This window comes from Neoarius graeffei, chromosome 8, assembly GCF_027579695.1.
Source record: "Neoarius graeffei isolate fNeoGra1 chromosome 8, fNeoGra1.pri, whole genome shotgun sequence".
Classification (NCBI taxonomy): domain Eukaryota; kingdom Metazoa; phylum Chordata; class Actinopteri; order Siluriformes; family Ariidae; genus Neoarius; species Neoarius graeffei.
The window spans coordinates 71359244-71378228 of record NC_083576.1 but is presented as its reverse complement, the minus strand read 5'-3'; the positions used below and the strand labels follow the sequence as shown (position 1 = coordinate 71378228).

At 41.6% G+C, this 18985-nt stretch overlaps 1 protein-coding gene across 4 annotated transcripts; it reads right to left on the bottom strand.

Annotated features, from left to right (window-relative positions):
• Positions 1-4453: 4453 nt before the first annotated feature.
• kxd1 (KxDL motif containing 1) lies at positions 4454-18824 on the bottom strand. 4 transcript variants are annotated; one of them, XM_060928181.1, is made up of 6 exons: positions 18678-18798; positions 13020-13106; positions 9079-9180; positions 8838-8990; positions 8700-8746; positions 4454-5501 (listed from the first exon to the last, which is right to left on the bottom strand). In XM_060928181.1, the coding sequence occupies exons 3-6, from the start codon at positions 9171-9173 to the stop codon at positions 5254-5256; spliced, it is 543 nt and encodes a 180-aa protein (XP_060784164.1). In that variant the 5' UTR covers positions 9174-9180; positions 13020-13106; positions 18678-18798; the 3' UTR covers positions 4454-5253. The 4 variants fall into 4 exon arrangements, with proteins under 4 accessions (XP_060784164.1, XP_060784162.1, XP_060784163.1 ...); XM_060928179.1 differs by lacking the exons at positions 13020-13106; positions 18678-18798 and adding an exon at positions 18805-18824; XM_060928180.1 differs by lacking the exon at positions 13020-13106.
• Between the last annotated feature and the right edge of the window lie 161 nt (positions 18825-18985).

The window sequence follows — 18985 nt, the reverse complement described above, 5'->3', positions numbered from 1 at the left end:
ACCTTAAAACGTGTAACTGGCTGGTCGAACATTATCCATAGAAATTCATTCTCCCATGCAACCTGGTATTTGCATTCATATTTTTGCCGTTTGGTATTGGGTTTAGTGGCCGTGATGATGAATGAATGCTTGTAAAAAATGTCGGACAGCCTGGGTGAATCCTACATTACAGAAGTGACTGTTGTTCTGTTTGTTGATTGGTTAAAAATCAGTTGACGTCAGCAGTGTTTCTCATACGATTCTGATTGGACATAATCGGGAGTATTTTTAACTTGGTGGTAGGGATTTCCCCAAACCGGGAGATTATCCAGTTTTTAACAAATATGATCGGGAGGCGGGAGACAGAGGCTAAAATCGGGAGCCTCCCGCCAAAATTGGGAGGGTTGGCAAGTATGCCACATCCATGTATCTTCTCTTTGGCCTTGCATTTTTTAAATGCATTTCATAATATATCTATATATTCATATAGAAATCCAGATACAGATTTAGATTCCTAATGAACAAGCCAGGGTGGCAGCACTGTCACCTCACAGCAAGAAGGTTCTGGGTTCAAACCCCGCATCCAACTGGGACCTTTCTGTGTATATGTTCTACCTGTACCTGTGTGGGTTTCCTTCAGGTGCTCTGGTTTCCCCCACAGTCCAAAGACATGCAGGTTACGTTAAATGGTGGCTCTAAATTGACCGTAGGTGTAAATGTGAGTGTGAATGGTTGTCTTTGTCTATGTGTCAGCCCTGCGATGACCTGGCGATTTGTCCAGGTACCCATAGTCAGCTGGGATAGGCTCCAGCTTGCCTGCGACCCTGTAGAACAGGATAAGCGGCTACAGATAATGGATGGATGGCAATAGATTGTTTGTCTCTGTGTCCGCAACCTGTCCAGGGTGTATCCCGCCTCTAAACTGGGATTGGCTCCAGCTTACATCATGACCCTAAGTGATAAGGGATAGACTGTAACGTCTCATAATAGACAGCAGCAAGAGTCCTTACTAGAACTAGAAAATATAACCACATCACCCCGTCTTATCCACACTGCATTGCCTCCCAATCAAATTTCATATTGATTATAAAATACTACTATTGACCTTTAAAGCACTGAATGGTCTCGCACCACAGTACCTGAGTGAACTTCTGGTCCTCTATGACCCGCCACGCCTACTTAGATCAAAAGGTGCAGGCTATCTGCTGGTACCTCATATAGACCCCTTTCACTGACGTCACCCGAAACCGGAAGTAAACAGACCCTGCGCCATTTTGGAAGACCAACAAACTCGTGATAAGGGGATAATAACGGCAGCGGTATGTGAACCCACGAGAATAAAGTGGAGTGGCAAACGACTTAAACAAACAAATCTGAGCTGTTTTATTTATGATTTATTGGCCCAACAGTAGACTTGAAAGAAACCTGTGTGAGACTTGGCAAAAAACTGTGGATATAATGGATAAGTCTGTGCATGATCTGCGGACACTTTGAGGTAAGCAAACGCAAGAAATTCAGATTTAAAACATGCTAAATTGGCCCCAAGTTGATAACTGTATGAGGAGCAAGCCTCCCAGACTTCTACAATTTAATAATAATAATAATTTAGGATGGTTTGGGGCTTGCTCGCTGCTGCCAGGTTGGTTGTTGAGTAGCCTGACTGTTCTTTTTTCCTTGCGTGTGGTATCATTGTTGACGCGAGGTTGTTTTTTGAACATGCCAATGCGGACACGATTTCCCCTGATGAGTTATGACTTCAGACGCGATGCGTGTGTGGAGGTGTGGAGTCCGCGTGATATGTGCGTAAGATAGGCTTCTCATGTGTTTGGAGATCCGCGCTCCGAGACAAGCGCAAGCACACACACCCCCAAGGGAAAAAAAGGGGCCCCCCGAAAATATCGGCATAGTTCGAACACTGAGTGTAGGCACTGGGTGTAAACAACAAATAGTTTACAATGTCTGGGTAGCAAACAGATGGCAGAATTGGTGTCCGGTCCTCCTTATGTTTCCATTCTCCCTTGCCGCGAGTCTTATCATATGGGTCAAACCCATCAATCACAGCCAGTTTCTCCACATACCGTGCCCTTTCTGCAGCTGGTAATGTACTCACATAACCAGAATTATCATCCATCGTGTCACTTTACTCTCTCTCGTACTTTGTTTTATATTGTGAGTGCATGTACTTGGTCTTCCAATATGGCGCCTAACAAAATCTCGCGGCACGGTGACGTCATGTGAAAGGGGTCTATAGTGAAGGCTACATCAGGGGGCGGAGCCTTTTCTTACAAAGCCTCACAGTTATGGAACAGCCTTCCAAGTAATGTTTCGGAATCAGACACAGTCTCAGCATTTAAGTCTAGGCTGAAAACATATCTGTTTACTCAAGCCTTTTGTTAATGGTGTTTATGAGGTAAAGGAGTAGATCTGGAGGGTCCTCAGACAGAGTGTTTTGGTAAACTGGGATGTATGGATGCTGTCAGTCCCCCACTCACTTGCTCACTCGAGTTTGTTGACGGTGTAGTGGCTGGCTGCTTTATGTCCCGGGGCGCCCTCATGCCTGTGTTACCTTCTGGCTCTCCCCTTTTAGTTATGCTGTCATAGTTAGTTTTGCCGGAGTCCCTGCTTGTACTCAGTGCAAAATGTGTACTGTTCCTACTTATTCAGGTGACATTGGGCATACCTAACAACCTGTGTTTTCTCTCTTCCCCCATCTGTCCCTCTGAGTTACATGTCAATCCTTAGATCGAGATGCTGACCTCTTCTGCTCCTCGGACCTGCCTGATCCATTCTAATACCCTACGTCTGGTTGGAGTCTCATCACATCGCTCCTGTCGAGGACGGCCCCATATGGACAGTTGACAGTCACACTTGGAAGACGCTCTGGACACTTACAGTAATGCTTTTATGGCTGAGGACTACAGTTGACTTGCTAACTTTAGGACTGCAGTTGTCATGAACAGTTTTGCCCTCAAGTTTCCATCAATTGAAGAGTTATAACATCAACGAAACTGACCATGTTAAAACTGTTAATGTTATAGTCATGTAGTCTGTTGTTGCCCAAATGAGGATGGGTTCCCTTTCTGAGTCTGGTTCTTCTCGAGGTTTCTTCCTCATGTCATCTGAGGGAGTTTTTCCTTGCCACTGTCACCACAGGCTTGCTCATTGGGGATAGATTAGGGATAAAATTAGCTCATGTTTAAAGTCATTCAAATTCTGTAAAGCTGCTTTGCGACAATGTTTATTGTTAAAAGCGCTATACAAATAAACGACTTAATTCATAATGGATGGATGGATGGATGGATGAGCAAGCAAGAGGTGACAATGGCAAGAAATAATTCCCCGAGACGTCATGAGGAAGAAACCTTAAGGAGGACCTGGAGTCAAAATGGAACCCATCCTCTTCTGGGTGGTACTGGATACTGGAATGATAAATCATTACTCATCTATAAGTGTATACTGTATTATAAAGTCAAACTTTCCAGAATGAACAAGTCCTGAGTTGAGCACAGGACTGTCTTTATGAATACAGCAGCAGTCCTTAGGTACAAGCTTACAATATCCAAAGACTGTGATTATCCAGAAAGAAAGGGTTCATCCACAGAAAGATTTGGGTGGTGAACTATTCTCAGCACAGCACTGTGTAGTGTAGTGTCGGGGTTTTAAGCACTGTGTATATTTCCTGACCTCTTAATTTGAGAGGCAAGTCTGTGTACCTCGTAACTACATGCAAGTTTAAAGGTCAAAATAACGAAAACGGGTCTGTTTACATACAAATGTATGTTAATATATGGCTCACATCACAGGCTAAGAGTCAAATAGTGTGCTTAGATATACATAATGTGCTTATTATAGGGCAGCACGGTGGTGTAGTGGTTAGCAGGGTCACCTCACAGCAAGAAGGTTCCGGGTTCGAACCCAGTGGCCGGTGAGGGCCTTTCTGTGTGGAGTTTGCATGTTCTCCCCGTGTCTGCATGGGTTTCCTCCAGGTGCTCCGGTTTCCCCCACAGTCCAAAGACATGCAGTTAGGTTGACGTGGGGCGGCCTTGGGCTGAGGTGCCCTTGAGCAAGGTACTGAACCCCGGGCTGCCCACTGTTCTGTGTGCGCGCGCGCGTGCGTGCACATGTGTTCACTGCTTCAGATGGGTTAAATGCAGAGGATGAATTTCACTGTGCTTGAAGTGTGCATGTGACGAACAAAGTTTTCTTCTTATTATTTTGGTAGGTAAATTAGAAAAATAAAAGTTTCAACTAATCTGTACTTACAAATCAATTTTCTTGGCTCGCATTAGAGTAATTGAAATGAAATGGAAAAAAATAATATGGGTAGGGTTTTTTTTTTCCCGATCTATACATGTAAATAAACAAGGAATATAGAAAATCATGCAAAATACCACCACAATCTGATAGACGTTAATATTTTTACTGTAGGCTTTCTGGATAGATGGATAACTTTTGTTATAATCATGAGTCAACATAATGTTAACGGATTTTTATTTATTTTTTGGTTATAAAAACGTGTTAACATTGTTTGATGGGAACACAAAACACCAGTACAGGTTATATTTGCTCGTGCGAATGAAGCATACACAAACACTTCTTCATCCTAACAGAGACCTTAATGTGATCATTGTATTCACAATAAGATATCAAACCTGTCTTTCCACACGGTCATATTTATTTTACATGGCCCAGTTGGAATAGCTAAGCAAACCACCAAGACAATTCAAACTGTATAACTGTTACAGACACTAAAACAAATGGATTCATTCCACATCAGTTAACGAATCAGTAATTAAAACATCATGTGTACAAAACCAGCATAAGTTAGAGATTAAAAGATTGTAGAACTTTATTAGGCAATACATATTACTTTAATCGGACATGAAACTTCATCTGAAATAATAAAACACCATATAACATTATCTAAAAATGAAAAGAAAAATCGACAAAATTTTCACGTACTTCAAGAGCTGATCGTTTTGACTAAAAACACATTTAGCAAACACATTTACAGCATATTTTAGCTCTGGGTAATGTTTCGGAGTAGTACGTCTGCATGACTGGACTTAAGAAGACCTGATGAAGAATTAGTGAATCCCACAAGAAATATGGCAAAACATTTTCAACATTATATCACAAGTACAGCAGCATTCACTTCCTCATAGTAAACAGCGTGCAATGACCTGTTACATCAAACACACTCCGGCTAATAAATGCAAAGCACACGGCTATTCCAAATCTTTAGCAACATGTCCACAAAAATCTATAGATTCTCTAGATATTGACTGAATCTGGGCCTTCATCCAGCAGCACTGCCCTCTCAGGGCTGGTCGAGGTTGGAGTGTCTGGATTCTCCTGAGAAAGCTCCTCAGAGCAGCGGCTGATGGTCGGAGAGATAACGCCAGGGCTCGTGTCACAAGATTCAGTGCTCTGTTCAGAGGTGGCCGTGGTTGTGGCTACACTGGGGGGGACAGGGTCAAAGTCATCATCATCATCCTCCAGACTGGAAGCTTCACGAATGTCTGTGGATGAATAAAAAAAAGATGAGGTAAAATTGGAAAAGAAAAAGGGACAGTTTGTGAAAAGCAAAAAAGACTAAAGAACAACATTCAGTGCTTTACTGCATGAATAAAAGAGCAGCGAACGGCCTTGACCTCACATTAAACCTCAGATTTTCTCAGTATACTGTATATACTTATTTATATACTTCGGTCACCAGTCACTTTACACCATTAGTTTATTTGTTTTTATTTATCTTTCATTCAATACTGCTACCTTTGCATGGTTTTTATCTTCATTCATCATAATTCACATTTTTAACTCTTTTCACTATTAAAGCTAGACTGCCTTTCAGATTTTTCAAGTGTAGGTCATAAAAAGAATTTTCCCGACACCCAATTATTTTTGTTTAGTGGAACAAAAGCGACTGAATTCGAATCACAGACTTCCAATTTTATTAGTTTTTTTAATAGAACAATTCATGAATTTAGGGCCATGTGGCACTAAGTTCTCTATTTCTTCCTGCTTCACCATGGCCCAATACAAGATACTACATCATGCATCACATGGTGAGCTTTCCCCGTTCATGCAAGGCATTGTGGGATACAAATTTGAAACAGGAGAGAAAAATGGAGGACGCGAGTGTGGAAATGAGGGCGGCATGGTGATGTAGTGGTTAGCGCTGTTGCCTCACAGCAAGAAGGTCCGGGTTCGAGCCCCGTGGCCGGCGAGGGCCTTTCTGTGCGGAGTTTGCATGTTCTCCCCATGCCTGTGTGGGTTTCCTCCGGGTGCTCCGGTTTCAGGTTAGGTTAACTGGTGACTCTAAATTGAGCGTAGGTGTGAATGTGAGTGTGAATGGTTGTCTGTGTCTATGTGTCAGCCCTGTGATGACCTGGCGACTTGTCCAGGGTGTACCTCGCCTTTCGCCCGTAGTCAGCTGGGATAGGCTCCAGCTTGCCTGCGACCCTGTAGAAGGATAAAGCGGCTAGAGATAATGAGATGAGTGTGTGAATGAAACGTGAAAGACCGACTACAGTAACGGACAGCGAGAAGAAAAGACGTTATGTTGCGAAGGAAAAGAAACGCGGGACCAAATTAATAAATATTAGTGCTCAGCGAGCACCTCGGTGTGATCAGCTGTTCATTTAGCGACAGAATGATGTGTCAAGTTAACCTGTAGATAGCAGTAATGCGACACTGTGGATGCCAGTTGCCGTAAAACCCAAAAGAAGAAGATGACTAAGGTAAACCTGCTCTTGCGCACACGGACTTCCTCTGTCTGCTTGACTCCGCAAAGTGAGCGATTTCATGCACATTATTTGCTAGGAATCCCCTCAAGTTAAATAACTTCCCTGCCACAGAATGGCCTGGGTTTTTTTTTAGATATTACAGGAATAAACATATACCACAATGACCAAATTTCAGAGGGAACTAAATTTCACCGATTTTATGAAATCGAAAGGCCGTCTACTTTTAATGCATATTCACATGTACAAGGTACATTTACAGATATATTTTTATATCGTTACTTTTTTTCTGTATATTGTAGAGTTGGCTTGTTCTTGTGATTTTTTTAAAATTCTATTTTATGTTGTACTTTGTGTCTTTTTCTTTTTGCATGCCTGATAACTTGCTGCTGTAACAAAATTTCCCAGCTTGGGATCAATAAAGTAATCAATCATCTCATCTCATCTCATTATCTGTAGCCGCTTTATCCTGTTCTACAGGGTCGCAGGCAAGCTGGAACCTATCCCAGCTGACTACGGGCGAAAGGCGGGGTACACCCTGGACAAGTCGCCAGGTCATCACAGGGCTGACACATAGACACAGACAACCATTCACACTCACATTCACACCTACGGTCAATTTAGAGTCACCAGTTAACCTAACCTGCATGTCTTTGGACTGTGGGGGAAACCGGAGCACCCGGAGGAAACCCACGCGGACACGGGGAGAACATGCAAACTCCGCACAGAAAGGCCCTCGCCGACCCCGGGGCTCGAACCCGGACCTTCTTGCTGTGAGGCGACAGCGCTAACAGTAATCAATCAAATCAATCTAATAAAGTACAATTTTGTGACATCACAAAGTAACCTCATGTAACACTGTTAAATCAGATAGATAGATAGATAGATAGATAGATAGATAGATAGATAGATAGATAGATAGATAGATAGATAGAGGTCAGTTTGTGATGTCACAAAATGTCCAACAGCTTTTAACCAAAAATTTCTGATATGTAATTTATGAGAGTCACCAGTTAACCTAACCTGCATGTCTTTGGACTGTGGGGGAAACCGGAGCACCCGGAGGAAACCCACGCGGACACGGGGAGAACATGCAAACTCCACACAGAAAGGCCCTCGCCGGCCACGGGGCTCGAACCCGGACCTTCTTGCTGTGAGGCGACAGCGCTAACAGTAATCAATCAAATCAATCTAATAAAGTACAATTTTGTGACATCACAAAGTAACCTCATGTAACACTGTTAAATCAGATAGATAGATAGATAGATAGATAGATAGATAGATAGATAGATAGATAGATAGATAGATAGATAGATAGATAGAGGTCAGTTTGTGATGTCACAAAATGTCAAACAGCTTTTAACCAAAAATTTCTGATATGTAATTTATGAGAGAATTACACAGTAACTTGAAACTTTTAGTCACAGAAGCTCAGATACTGAAATCACATTTCTGAACTAAATTATTCGCTGTTATTGAGCCAGCTAGCTATTTGAAATGGCATGAAGACATGAAGGTAGAAGGAAGGAATGGAGGAATTTGTATATTTATAAACCCTAGTATTTCTTATAAGGAAAAAGAGGCGTGTCCGCCTCTCAATCAGGAGATTACGAGTTCTACTCACGGTCGGGTCATACCAAAGACTATCATGAAAACGGTGCCTACTGCCATCTGGCAAGGCACGCTGCAATACAGATGTGAGTGGGGAGTCAAACTCTCGCCGTTACCAGAAGACTAGCCCCCCACTGTAACCCTAGCTATGTAATAGGCAAGAAGCCGAGGGCTACGGAGATCGACGCCGCCCTATGCGCCACATGGCGTGGGAAGGACTTTGATTGATTGATTGATTTGAGGCCATTTTATGCAAAACAGAACATCAATGTATTATTCTACTTTGATTATTTTTACAGGTTTAAAATGACAATTTGAGGAATACTTTAATATCATGATAAGAAAAAAAAAAGTAAAACTCACTGCTAAAGGCCTCTGGATACTGCTTGGCAATCTTGCCTTTCAATGTCCTGCAAAGGATTCAATAATTAACATTTAATTAGTCCGTTCACATAAAAACTATCCCTCATACCGCCATCTTATGCCAAGCAAAAAGATAACCTTATTCGGCGAAAAACGCTGTCCAAGTCCTTCTTCATTTCAATTAAAGTGCGAGTGTGGAGCAGAAAGCGGTCGTTCATCTGCTGCAGCCGCACATTGGACAAGCCGTTAAAGTTAATGAGCATCTCGTTGGTCTTTTCGAAGCGGTCCAGCCTTAACAGAGTGAGTTGCACAAGTGTTTAGAATTACAGCCTCTTCGTGGTAAATGGTATGAAAATGTGATGATTTGAAAAGAACTCACATGTGTCTCTGGGCCTGGATGATTGCGTTTACGTCCTCTGAGTTGACCATACTCAGCATCCTGCTGCAGAAGATTCCAGAGGCAGTCGGCTCCATTCTGCAGCTTTAAAACAAGCAGGAGGGTCCGCTTTAGCTGATACTGTACTACGCACCGTGTCAAAACATTTATATAACATGAAATGTGTTCGAACATATGAGCTCCTGGCCATGTATGTTACAAATCAGTAGAGGAGTAAATACCTAATCATTTTTTCTCCCCCATCACTTTCCTTTACTGTATGATAAACTTACAAGTACAATAGTTGATTTTTTTTTTTATTCCTTAATTTTTTCCTTTTCTTTTGTTTTTTTAAATTATTCACATCCCTGAGAAAACCCGCTGCTTGGAATGCTTGTTTGTGTTTGGACGGCCCTTCTCTCAGTTATTTTACAGACACTATAAGAGCCACATAAAATCCTGGGGGCAGAACTTCCTGAAGATGGGTGGGAATCTTTCAAATGTCGAGCCCGCCAACGGTCAGAGACCTAATCTTCCCAAAAACCCCCCCAACATTATAAATATACTTAACTGTTATTCCATGAAATCAAGTTGCACATGAGCTGACAGCCGACGAGGCACGTAGCACCGAGTTGGCTATAAGCCATGTACGACGAGATTGAGTGGAATAACTGTTTTAGGCCCACTTTACACGGGGACGGTCTGAAACAAAAATGCAAAAGTCAGTTTTCGTTCTCATTTTTTTCCGCGTCTACACGACCGTTTTCAAGGAGGAAATCTGCGTCTATACGGTGACGCATAAATGTGTGGAATTCAATTGGATGTGCATGCCAGGCGGCTAGGTGGTGCTGTGAAAGACCTCCGCTATGTCTGCACGCATGCGCAACGTCTTCCGTCTTGTCTGATCTGCACATCTGCGCCGCGAAAACTTTGACTACTCTGGCTATGGTAAGTAAGAAAGTAAGTAAAAAAGTAAGAGCATACTATACCCGCCTCTGTTCATTAACGGTATATGTGCAGATTCGGTATAGATGTTCGAAGGACTCCTGGACGTTTATTAAAGCTGCCAGAGCAGCTTGAAGGTCCGTTGGATCGATGTAATCAGACATGCTCTTACTTTTTTACTTACTTTCTTACTTCCCGGGCTGGCATGTACAGTATATGACATATGTATGACGTAAACACGTACCCGACGTGAGCAGATCCGAGCAGAGTTTGGCGTATTGGGTAGTTTAGACGGATGTGCAACGGGGGCTGTTTTTAACTTATCCACTCTGGAAGGCGTTTTCAATTTTTTCCGTTTTTCAGCCTCGGAAACGCCGTCCCCGTGTAGACGAAAGGCACTTCTGATAAAATATTTAGTCGTTTTTACCCAACAGCGTCCTCGTGTAAACGGGCCCTTATTCTATCCACATTCACTGGATTTTGAGAAACGGAGCATTATTATTTTCTGCAAAATTGTAAATAAAAACTTTATACAAAACGTCTGATAAAATGATTTCCATTTAGAATGTAAACAAACTGGTGAAATGACAGGAGCAATTTGTGAAAAATGCTATAATAATAATTCTTGAAAAATAAAAAAAAGATATGTTCTTACCAGAGATGCACCGATTGACCGGCTGCCGATCGGAATCGGCCGATTTTCACGTGATCGGCCATGACCGGCGACCGGCCGGTCAAAATTAAAATATGCCGATTTTCTGCCGATCAAAACTTGTGTATCACATAGAGATGAAAGTGGAAATACTCGTAATTCGCAACTAAAAGGCTGCAGCTCCACTGGCAGCTTGAACATGCTTTCTAGTCCGATTGTGTTGCGCTTGCGCAGAACAGTGTCAGTCCTGCGCGCCTAACGAGCTCCGGTGCGCGCGCCGTTAACAACAACGAAATTCACTATATTTGGATATCCACATATAGTGAAATTATTTTTGTGCCAGATATTGGATGTGAAAAGAAGAAAACGTTTGTGGTTGTGTGAATTTCCCATTACAGGAATGTTAGCCTATTACCAAACATCTAGTTAGATTTGTACAAAGAGAGAAAGAAAAAAATGCCTTTTTGTTTGTTTTACAGCCTTGGTTGCACTTGATTCCATTGGAAATTACTCTACAAATACACATTTGACAAAGATGATAGAATGGCTATGGTATAAGTATGACTGGAAATTATTTTTGTATTTTGATACTGAATGAAGAAATGGGTTGTTCTATAAGGCACAAGTTTTCAGATCTAAACAGGCTTATGAAAGTGTGTTCCATAGCAGTAGGCAAATAATATATGAGGGGGAAGTTGGTTTTGTGCCAGATATTGGATGGGAAAAGAAAAAAATGTTTGTGTGAATTTCCTATTTCAGGAATTAATATGTTAATACCAAACATGAAGAAAGATTTTACAAAGAACAATGTCTTTTTGTTTGTTTTCAACCTTTGAGGTGTTAAATTTATTACTGAAAATCTGGCAGAATGTTCTATTAAAGAAAAGATAAAAAGAAAATAGTTTGTGTGCTGTGAAGTGGTTTGAAAAAATGAAATCGGAATCGGCCAAAATCGGTATCGGCAGGTCACACTCCATGGAAAATCGGAAATCGGAATCGGCCCAAAAAATTGCAATCGGTGCATCTCTAGTTCTTACCATGAAATATCTTTATTCCATATTTTATTGCTTTTTTGTATTTTTGGGGGTTTTCTAGCAGTTGGAAAACCAACTTAAATTTGCATTACCGCCACTGACTGGGCTGGACTGTGGAACAGGAAACCTATATTATTTTAGCTATTTCTGTTTCTTTTAAATACTTGATGATAATTTTGGAGGGTGTGTGTGTGTTTTCGAGTCGAGTTTTTATTTGTCCTCGGGTGGTTCAGCAACACGCTCCGCCATTTTGTTTTTCTCTACTCACAGTATATGAGCCTAGAAGTAGAGTCGTCAATCAGAGCATGCTACTGTTCATATCCAGTGAATGTGGATAGAATAAAAGCTGTTATACAGTATGTTATATTAAAGGAACAGTCCACTGTACTTCCATAATGAAATATGCTCTTATCTGAATTGAGACGAGCTGCTCCGTACCTCTCCGAGCTTTGCACGACCTCCCAGTCAGTCAGACGCGCTGTCACTCCTGTTAGCATTGTAGCTAGGCTCAGTATGGCCAATGGTATTTTTTGGGGCTGTAGTTAGATGCGACCAAACTCTTCCGCGTTTTTCCTGTTTACATAGGTTTATATGACCAGTGATATGAAACAAGTTCAGTTACACAAATTGAAACGTAGCGATTTTCTATGCTATGGAAAGTCCGCACTATAATGACAGGCGTACTAACACCTTCTGTGTGCTTCGGCAGCGCATTGATATCTGAGCTCCGTATCAATGCGCTGCCAAAGCGCGCAGGTGTTAGTACGTTATGGTCGCATCTAACTACAGCCCCAAAAAATACCATTGGCCATACTGAGCCTAGCTACATTGCTAACAGGAGTGATAGCGCGTCTGACTGCGTCTGACTGACTGGGAGGTCGCGCAAAGCTCGGAGAGGTACGGAGCAGCTCGTCTCAATTCAGATAAGAGCATATTTCATTATGGAAGTACGGTGGACTGTTCCTTTAAGAAAATGTAAAGTTAACCAGGAACATGCCAAAGAAAATATCTAGGGACGCTCCAACACATTAATGCACTGGGACTGCCCTTCGATTGTGTTCTCTTGGACGTTTTTCCATTTTCTAGGCAGTGAAGTCAGGGGCAAAATGTAATATCTATCAAAGGCTCAACAATGAAACTATTACGGTTGACCAATGCATTGTAGCACAAGGTCACATTGATTAGTATAATAATAATGATATGGCGCAAACATTACACACACACTTAAAATCAGACCAGCAGCTATATTTGTGATTTCTAATTTTTTAATAAAATGTTCCAAATCCTTCAAACTTACAAAACATTAAACTTACAGCTCTGCCGTCTGTCCTTTTGTGTGATTTGTATTTTGATGGGACAATATGAGCTTAGTCTGTCTACTTTAGCTTCCCTTCCCTTCCCTTAAGAGAGCAAAAAGGTTGATTAAATATGTAAATGAATAAACAATCCAACTCGTTCACATTCATTACACCCATGACTGTGCCTTCTTAATCACTGCCAACAACGTCAGATGCATCACTGAAGCAAGCTGAAATCTCTCAGCTCAAATAAGACATTTCTTACATCCCTGCTAGCACATCTATTCCCCCTGCCCCTGCTCCGAGGTACTAAAGTTACAGATCATCCACTTCGCCTCTCCTTTCACAATATTCTGCATTCTATCATCAGTCTGATCTCAACATCTAAAAACATTTGGACTTGAGCTCCAGCACAGATTCGCATCAATGGCTTAACTTCTTCCAGACACAACATTCATCATAAGAAACACTCATAGCATCCCCCCGAGACGAGAGCAAATCTCAGACACCAGGTCCAAAATTGTGATATAATGAATTGATCTCTTTTTAATAACAAAACTGCAGAAGAAATTCAGAACATGATTCGTAAGGTTTCCTATGACAAACACTTTTGGACATTAGCGTCCAGTGTTTTGGGTCAAAAAATAAATGAACAGGAAAAGAAAATCCTTTTCCAATAAAATGTGTTTAATACCTAATTACACATAATATTGATGTGTATATACACAGTACTGTGCAGAAGTCTTAGGCACATGCAAAGAAATGCTGTAGAGCAAAAATGTCTTAAAAATCTCTCATCTCATCATCTGTAGCCGCTTTATCCTGTTCTACAGGGTCGCAGGCAAGCTGGAGCCTATCCCAGCTGACTACGGGCGAAAGGCGGGGTACACCCTGGACAAGTCGCCAGGTCATCACAGGGCCGACACATAGACACAGACAACCATTCACACTCACATTCACACCTACGCTCAATTTAGAGTCACCAGTTAACCTAACCTGCATGTCTTTGGACTGTGGGGGAAACCGGAGCACCCGGAGGAAACCCACGCGGACACGGGGAGAACATGCAAACTCCGCACAGAAAGGGCCTCGCCGGCCACGGGGCTCGAACCCGGACCTTCTTGCTGTGAGGCGACAGCGCTAACCACTACACCACCGTGCCGCCCCTGTCTTAAAAATAATGAAATTAAATGTTTCTACATTTAAAAAATACGAGTACAACAGTAAGTCATAATAAATGAAGCAAAGTCAATATTTGGTGTGAGACAAGTCCACCCTTTGCTTTAAAAAACAGTCGTCTCTCAGGTCCAATGAGTGCAGTTTGATAAGGAAATGAGCTGTAGGTTTTACTGAGCATCTTACAGAACCAGCCACAGTTTTTCTGGACACTCTGTCACATTCGCTTCTTAATTTTGCCCCAAAACCCAGCAGCCTTCGTTATGTTTTCTTTTTTAATCTGAAAAGTGCTCTCGCATGGAATACGCTGCTCAGATATATACATTTTTTTCTGTAACATTTAATTTTGTGCTGGAAAATGAACATTTGTAACTCTAAAATGTTTTTGTACCGACTCAATAATGTAGAAATCATCAGTACCAAATCTTAGATTTTACCAACTGGCATCACACCTGCGGGTGATTGCAAGCTGGCACAAATGTGATCTAGCCTCGATTTGGCATGATATTGAATCCTTTCAGTCGAAGTGTCCCTTGTTGAATCTATTGTTTTTGAATAATCTTGAATCTGTTAAAAATACTGCTCTAACCCTATTACTCTCAGTACCATCAGAGCCTGGAGATCCATTCCCTCTAAGCATTGCTGCTGGTGTACAAATCTCTAAATGGTACAGGGCCCAATTACCTCTCTGATATGTTGCAGCGGCCGAACCCAATCAGATCTACCAGATCGCAGCAGAAAAATTTACTATTAAAACCAGTTGTTAAAACAAAGTGTGGTGAAGCAGCTTTTAGCTACTATGCAGTGCAGCTATGGAACCAACTGCCAGAGGACATTAAAAATGCTCCTGCTGTTGGCAGCTTCAAATCTAGACTAAAGACCAAGCTGTTTTCAGATGCTTTCTGTTAAATAATTAATATTTTACATTTTTTATAATCTTTTTCTCTGCATGTTTTAAATTTATTTTAACTTTATTCTATTTTATTCTGCTAGGTTTTTTTTTTTTCTCTTTCTCCTTTTTCTTTTTGGCATTTTAATATTTTATTTCTACTATTGTTTAATTCTTATTATTTTCTTTTAATTCTTTTAATTAATTATTTTAGAATAAAGATAAAATTATTTTATGTAATTTTATTTCTCTATTGTTTACTGTTTTTGTTTTTACTTCTGTAAAGCACATTGAACTGCCATTGTGTATGAAATGTGCTATATAAATAAACTTGCCTTGCCTTGCCTATAGAAGGCCGGGCTCATTTATCATCTCTTCTCACTCCCATTCTTGATAACCCGGACTTCCTGCCAGGCTGTAAGGACCAGGGCTTTAAAGCATAGAGCACCCAAGGGCTGAAGAAAATAGGTGATCTATTTAAAGCCCAGATTTTACTATCCTTTCAGCAGTTGCAACAGCAATTTGGTTTATTTAATCAAGGTGATTTCTACAGATATTTACAAATTGGAGATTTCACCACCTGAATGACTAATAACACCACTTCATGTGTGGAGAAGGCCTTGTCTCTACAGATTAATAAGAAATACGTTACTATTTTTTACAGAGCCCTGAACTCTAATTCTCCTCTTACCTCACAAACCATCAAGCAAGCTTGGGAGAAAGATCTAGGCGTTGCTATAGATGATGCTGACTGGCAGGAAGTCTGATCTCAAGCCATGAACATTTCTGTGCGTAACCGCACCAAATCCATACAGTTCAGAATTGTACATTGCACACATATAACACCTGTTGTCAAGAACAAAATGGACGCTAATATTTCCCCGCTTTGTTGGAAATGCAATTCTGAGACCGGTAATTATGCTCATTGCTTCTGGTCAAGTGTGAAGTTACAAAGGTCTAGTATTGTGAATGAACTGACTGCTATCTTTGGTGTCCCAATACGGATGGACCCTAGGCTATGTGCCTGATACTTGGTCTCCCAGATGGTCAGATCACTGACAGTACTAAACACAGGAGACTTTTCAATATACTGACTTTTGCTGCTAGAAAGAACATTCTAGAGAGAGCCGGCACGGTGGTGTAGTGGTTAGCACGGTCGTCTCACAGCAAGAAGGTTCCGGGTTCAAATCCAGCGGCCGGCGAGGGCCTTTCTGTGTGCATGTTTTCCCCGTGTCTGTGTGGGTTTCCTCCGAGTGCTCCGGTTTCCCCCAAAGACATGCAGTTAGGTTGATGTGGGGCGGCCTTGGGCTGAGGTGCCCTTGAGCGAGGTACCTGACCCCTGACTGCTCCCCGGGCGCTCTAGTGTGGCTACATATGTGTGTTCACTGCTTCAGATGGGTTAAATGCAGAGGATGAATTTCACTGTGCTTGAAGTGTCTTCTTCTGGATCAAGAATGTTGCTCCAACAAAAAAAATCATGGCACAACATTGTTATGGACTGCATTCCTAGTGAATACATCACGTGCATGCTTCACTCCAAAATAGATGCTTTCTATAAGGTCTGGGACCCTTACTTGCAGCATATTGGGCCCTTCCTTGCTTCGTGGATTTCCCAGATCAGCCTAGTCTGTCTTCGTGACTTTGTTTTAAGTGCTCACTATCTAACAAACACCTTGTAGCCTTGCTATGTTTGTACGCTCTGTATTGAGGTTTTTCACCTGACGTCACAGGGTCATGTGACGCCCCGGTGTCCGCCATTTTGAAGGTCAAGCTAGCTAATGTCAACAACATAGTAGCTAGTATATTACTGTAGCAATGTTTATGTTCAGTCATTTGGATGACTGTTAAAACCTTTCAGTCTCAAGTTTTTCCTTTACTGTATTTACTAGTTTACTGTAATTATGATCCGGCAGCTATTTACACTGGATCCGGTGTAAATAGCTGCCGGAGCGCGCTCCGGCTTGCTCCCCCTCAAATTAAGCAGCACGCTCCGGCTTGCTCCCGGAGCACTCCGGGAGCAAGCCGGAGCGCGCTGCTTAATTTGAGGGGGAGCAAGCCGGAGCGCGCTCCGGAACCTCGGCCGGAGCACTCCGGGAGCAAGCCGGAGTGTGCTGCTTAATTTGAGGGGGAGCAAGCGCTCCGGCAGCTATTTACACTGGATCTGGTGTAAATAGCTGCCGGATCATAATTACAGTAAACTAGTAAATACAGTAAAGGAAAAACTTGAGACTGAAAGGTTTTAACAGTCATCCAAATGACTGAATGTAAACATTGCTACAGTAACATACTAGCTACTATGTTGTTGACATTAGCTAGTGCTAACAGCTAGCTGCTAGTACACTGCTACAACAGAGACACCGACCCTAATAATACAGTTCTTGGTCATTGCCTGGTAACAGCAAATTTATAACGGGCCATGTCTCAACAGACTAAGAAGTTATTTCAGTGACATTTAATAACATTTTGTTTATCCTGAGGACCGAAAGTAAATGAAAATGTGAACAAACCTTAGCTGTAATAAGATGGCGACCACCGGCTCCAGGGACGACCCGCTGATGTAGGCATGTTACCCAGCCTGACACAAAATATTTGTAGGCATCCAAACTCTTATACGCTTTCAGATCAATACCTGTGTATGGCGATGGGTTTTTAACGACATAGGTATACAGATCATGTGGGCCGAAGTCAGGTAAAGACGAGGGCTTCGTGTACTTCGGTACGTCAGTGAACAATCCTGGTGGAAGCAGGTAAACGTCGTTCTCTAAGCCTGCTAACCTCAATTTTTGCAAATACCTCTCCCTCTGCTCGCCCTGTAAATGCCCTTCGTCGCTGGATAGTGAAGGTGTTTTCTGCATCTCGCTCCTTTTTCTTTTATGTTTTTCGTTTGTCGCCTTCCTCGCATTCAAACTGATTCGAGCCGTGACGTCCAAAATGGCAGCCTAACGATGCATCACATGACTTGGTCACGTGGGTGAAAAACCTCAATTGATTCCTCTCTGGATTCTGCCATGTCTTGCTGCAGGAGATTGAAGAAGAAGAAACCTTTATTTGTCACATGCACACTTCAAGAAAGGGAGGGGGCTGGATGGAGATTGTTCCCACTGTCATTTATTTTTATTTTCATAATTATTTTCTATTTACTGTACCCACATGCCCACATTCTGCTGGGTTTTTTTCCCTTTTCTGTCGTGTCTGAGCAGTTCGGTGTGTTTTGCGTTTTGAGAAAATGTAATAAAAATATTTTTCAAAAAAAGAAAAAAGTAGAAATCATCAAATAGAAATCTATAACAAAGTTTGTATGAAAAAACAGGAGGCCCAAGACTTCTGTACAGTACTGTATATTATACATATCAGCTGTAAAGCAGCTGCAGTGTGTTGTAAGCCTAAAAGAAAAGTAGTGCTATAACTAAAATCTCCTAAAGTGCAATTTAAAACAAATAAATGCGAATCTGTTCATTATCTAATTAGCACACATGCAAAAGTCTTCATAAATGATCCATCAGAGCAAAACAAACCTCACCTCTCTGTAGTAAATATAACAGTTGCTCTAGAACACTACTGTAATTAGCAATGTAGCTAACTAGCTATATACCAAACACTGCTATTACCTGACAGGCCTCTTTCTTCCCAAACCCAGGTGGTGTTACAAATCTTCAAATATATATATTTAAAAAAATCTTCATAATATGCAACAGCAAATAAATACACTCGCCACCTTTGTGTACATAAACAAACCTATCAGTGGATGCAGTCATGTGACATGAGTGGATATGTCACGTGACATGAGTGTCACTACCGGAGTTTTTTTTTTTTTAAACATTCATCTTTATCGGATAAATTAGCTGTTTTATTTCTTTTCCGGGACTTGTAATACAATTTTAATATCTCGACCTAATAAACAATCGGAATGTGTCTG